We start from the raw sequence: 3887 nt of genomic DNA, 5'->3' as shown, positions 1-3887 counted from the left end.
TCCCCAGCTTTGGGAAGCAGTACCAACTTCGATGTCCTCCAAGGCTCAGGAAAGGTCTGTGCTTCCAGCAGTGCATTCATGTGCTCCAGAAGCCACGCGGGCTCCGCCCGTCCTAGACACCTCACCGCCTCAGGTGATATCTGATCCAAACCGGGGGACCTGCGCGTCTTAAGTGCGCCCAATGCCTCGACAAGTTCATCCATGGTAAAGGGTACAGCCCGCTCAGCTTCCTCGTCTCTCCGTACACCATGCCACCTGCCCGCGGGAAAGAGCTCTCGTGTTACCTCGAGCTTCTTATCCATAGGCATTTCATACGAGGGGTACGCATGGAACTTTTTCATGGCGATCCTGTATCCTTGACCCCAGACGTCCTCATCCAGTTTTTCACACAGTTCTCTCCAGTGCCTTCTCTTTTCTGCACGAATTTTCCTGTAGAGTTCCCTCTTCCGTAGGCGGTACTCCTCCTCGATCTCCTCGATGACATCAGGATCGACTCCTGCTCTGCCCCTTGCTCTCGTTAGCCTTCTTCTCATGACTATACATTCATTTCTTTGTGTCTCGATGTCCGCGTTCCACCAGTAGGGCATCTTGTTTATATCTCGGCGACCCCTCCTGCTTCCCTCCATCGCTTCTTTAATTACCCTCTCCAGGTTTTCGACTGTCGGTAATTGACCCTGCATCATGCTAACTCTCCATTTGATCAGCTCCTCGTATACTTTCCAGTCATTTCCATCGCCGCATCCGCCTCCCGACGTACCAGACGCGCGGACTGCGTTAGTAGTTCCCGCCCCGACTATCGAGAATCCGATGTACTGATGCTCCGTTCCGGTGTAGTCTGGTAAAACCTTCCAGCCTCTTGCTTTCGCCGCTATTCCTTGTGTCGCCATAGTCACGTCGATGTACGTACCTGTACCTCTCCTAACAAACGTAGGCGCCAGACCTGTGTTCAGTACTACTAGATCCAGAGTACCCACCCAGTCGGTCAGTATCCTGCCGCGAGTGTCGGTGATAGGAGATCCCCACTCCGCTGCTTTTGCATTAAAGTCTCCCAGCACTACGCATTCTCCTCCTGTGTTCCCCACTTCCTGCATGATCTCGTCCATCTTCCTCTCATACTCACCCACTGTTATGTTCGGAGAAACATAACAGCAGACCAGCTGCATCTTCTCCATCCGGACGATCACGTATCCTTCCTTCGGTTTAATTTCATACACTCGCAGCTTTCTGTTGTAGATTCGTACCGCGGCCCTTCCAGTCGTATCCACAAACCATCCTCTTTTCTTAGCCGCTGTTGGGTTTGGCTCCGCCGTCACCAGCACGTCGATATTCTTTTCTACGGCGGCAGCCTCGGCGAGATCATGTGCTAATCTCGCCGTTCCCACGTTCGTTTGTAGTACTCTCAGCTCTCGGATCTTATTTCCTGTGTTCGCCATTTCTTAGACTCGGACTTCTTTCACGCTCTCTTTCATACTGTTTCCACTCGCGCGCTCTTCCTGGGACTAGTCCTTAGTGGTCCCTACTTTCAACCAGTCGGTTGAACTTTGGACATCTTCTTGAATTCGCCACATGCCCGGTCACATCGCAGTTGAGACATCTGATTGTTTCTGTCTTGCATTCCGACGCTATGTGACCCTCTTTGCCGCATCGGAAGCAACATCCTCTTCTGTTCTGCCCTTTACAGTTCCATTGCTTGTGTCCAAAGGCTAGGCATCTCAAGCATCTTGGTATTTCTGTCCTTGCTTCTATGACCCGACAGGAGGTATACTCTAACCTAATTCTTCTCATTCTTAGGATCTTTTCGGCCGCGTCTTCGTCGACATCCATCACTGCACTCATCATCCCTCTTTCTCCACCCCGTGTCTCGGTCCAGGTTTTTACTATGTCACATGCCCGCTCTTTACCTGCTGCTTCCTCTGTGGCCTTTTGGATCACATCCTCCGTTGTGTTGGGTGGGATTTCTTGCATCAAGATTCTTCTCTTTACGACGCCCCCTTTTGCCACTGCTCTCGACACACATGTGCTACCAGAGAGGAGTTTCTTCACTTCCTCCGCCATTTCCCTTCCTCCTCCCAGTTCCAGTGATATTCCTTGATTTCTGGTCTGTCTGATCCTTTTTATGTCGATGGATTTTCTTCCTGTGAGGTTACTTTTCACTTCTGTCATGAGGTCCGCAAATGATTTTTCCTTGTTTTTGCTGATAAGTACTACTCCACATTGTTCTCTGGGCTTGGTGTTAATGTTTGCCCACCCTCTTCTGGATTTTTTGCCTAGGAGCGTGATCGTCACACCCCTTCCTCTTGCTGCCCACTCCATGATTCTCCTCGATGTCTCGACTCCTAGTGATGTTGGCGTGTGGATTCCTACTCTTTCTCTTCCTAGCTCCTCCATCTTCTGTACCAGTTTCCTGCATGTCTTGAGGAACTTCACCGACTCGAGTTCTTCCTTCTTGTTTGGGAGAAGTTTGAATCCATATTTCTCCTTGTCAATCCACGTTCCATCTACATGAGCAGACATCGTGACTCTCACAGTTCCCAGGCCTCCATCCTCATCTACCTCCGCTGGAACACCTGGTAGGTCAGGAAACATACCTTTCACCGTTTCCATGGCTTTTTTGTCCTCGTCGTTGTTGGTAACAAATACTGCCACGTCTGCTGCTATATCAGAGATGTCCCCCTCTTTCACTTCAGTTCTTTGGAAGACTTCCTCCGGCCAGTCCTCATTTAAGAACTCTGTTATTTCCTCGTACTCGCATATTGCCATTTTTTCCGTGATGGCGTCCACCCTCCTTTTAATGGCTTCTGGGTTCTCTAGGTCCACTTGAACACCCATTGTTGCCATTTTCTTGACTTTCAAGGGCTCCATGTTCGTCTGCACACCTCTGGATGTCGTGCAAACAGACTTCCTTGGAATCTCTTCTTTCTTCTTGCTTTCCTCTAGTTCCTCGGTATAATCGAACAACCGGTTTCTCAGGTTGTCGACCTCCTGCTTTATGGCAACCCTTGTATTTGGCACCTCAACCATGAGTTTTTCAAGGGCCGCTACACTATCCTGGAGGCGTTCCAACTTTGTTCTTGCATTACAGTTGGGTGTTTGCTCCTCTTCCTCCGATTCATCATCGGAACTGCTGTCAGAGCTGCTCGATTCCCCTTCTTCCCTTGCGTTTTCTTTCCTTTGACTCTTCGCTTTATTTTTTTCGTCCTTCTGTCTGTTCTCTTCTCCCTCTTTTTCTCTTCCTATTCTCTTTCTTTCTTCTTCTCTCTTGGTTTGCAGTTCCTCTCTTACTTCCCTTGTTTCCCTCTTACCTTCTCTTTCTTTTCCCTTGCTTCTGTTTGCGCTGGTTCTAGATCCGGGGTCTTCCTTTTCTTCCACTTCTCTTCTCCATCTTTTCTCCCCTTGATTCTCGTCCCTTTCTTTTTCCCCGCCTCTTCTGTTTTCTTTTTCGCCCCCGCTGCTCTCTCTTCCGCCTTTTTTGTTTTTCTTTTTTTGTCCCATCTTCCTTCCCACGAGTTGGGTCGTGTTGATCTGTCCAGTGGGGCAGTGCGCCCTTGCCCCGCCAAGGCTGTTTTCCCCTCGGGTTCGCCATCTCCCTTAGGCATCGCTTGTAGCCCACTACGTTACCCCTGGGCCATGCACCCCTTCGGCACGATGGTGTTACACCTTGAGGTTGGGGTGGCGGTATACTAGGATGGTGCATAGCCGCAATCCCTATGCATATCCGTTTGTTTTCAGTGGTTTCCTCCACTGGTTTTTAAATTCGTGGAGGTTTTCTCCTCGGATATAGGTTTGGGTATCAGGACGTGTTTGATGGTAGGGGTGGGTGTCATATGATAGTTGGGGGGTAATAACTATCACACAGGGACAGGTTAGGAGCTGGGTTGAAGGACAGC

The 3887-nt window shown here is 49.8% G+C and overlaps 1 protein-coding gene across 1 annotated transcript; it reads right to left on the bottom strand.

Moving 5' to 3' along the window:
• Positions 1-1506: 1506 nt before the first annotated feature.
• LOC126883432 (uncharacterized) lies at positions 1507-3492 on the bottom strand. The gene has a single exon (XM_050648979.1). The coding sequence runs from the start codon at positions 3490-3492 to the stop codon at positions 1507-1509; it is 1986 nt and encodes a 661-aa protein (XP_050504936.1).
• Positions 3493-3887: the final 395 nt, after the last annotated feature.

The sequence above is a fragment of the Diabrotica virgifera genome, chromosome 4, assembly GCF_917563875.1.
Source record: "Diabrotica virgifera virgifera chromosome 4, PGI_DIABVI_V3a".
In the NCBI taxonomy this organism is placed as follows: Eukaryota; Metazoa; Arthropoda; class Insecta; order Coleoptera; family Chrysomelidae; genus Diabrotica; species Diabrotica virgifera.
The sequence above is the reverse complement of the archived record's forward strand: the minus strand, read 5'-3'. Positions and strand labels throughout refer to the sequence as shown.

What these genes read in the sequence shown, in the direction of transcription:
- LOC126883432 (XM_050648979.1), bottom strand. Translation starts at nt 3,492, where the DNA reads ATGGGACAAAAAAAGAAAAACAAAAAAGGCGGAAGAGAGAGCAGCGGG.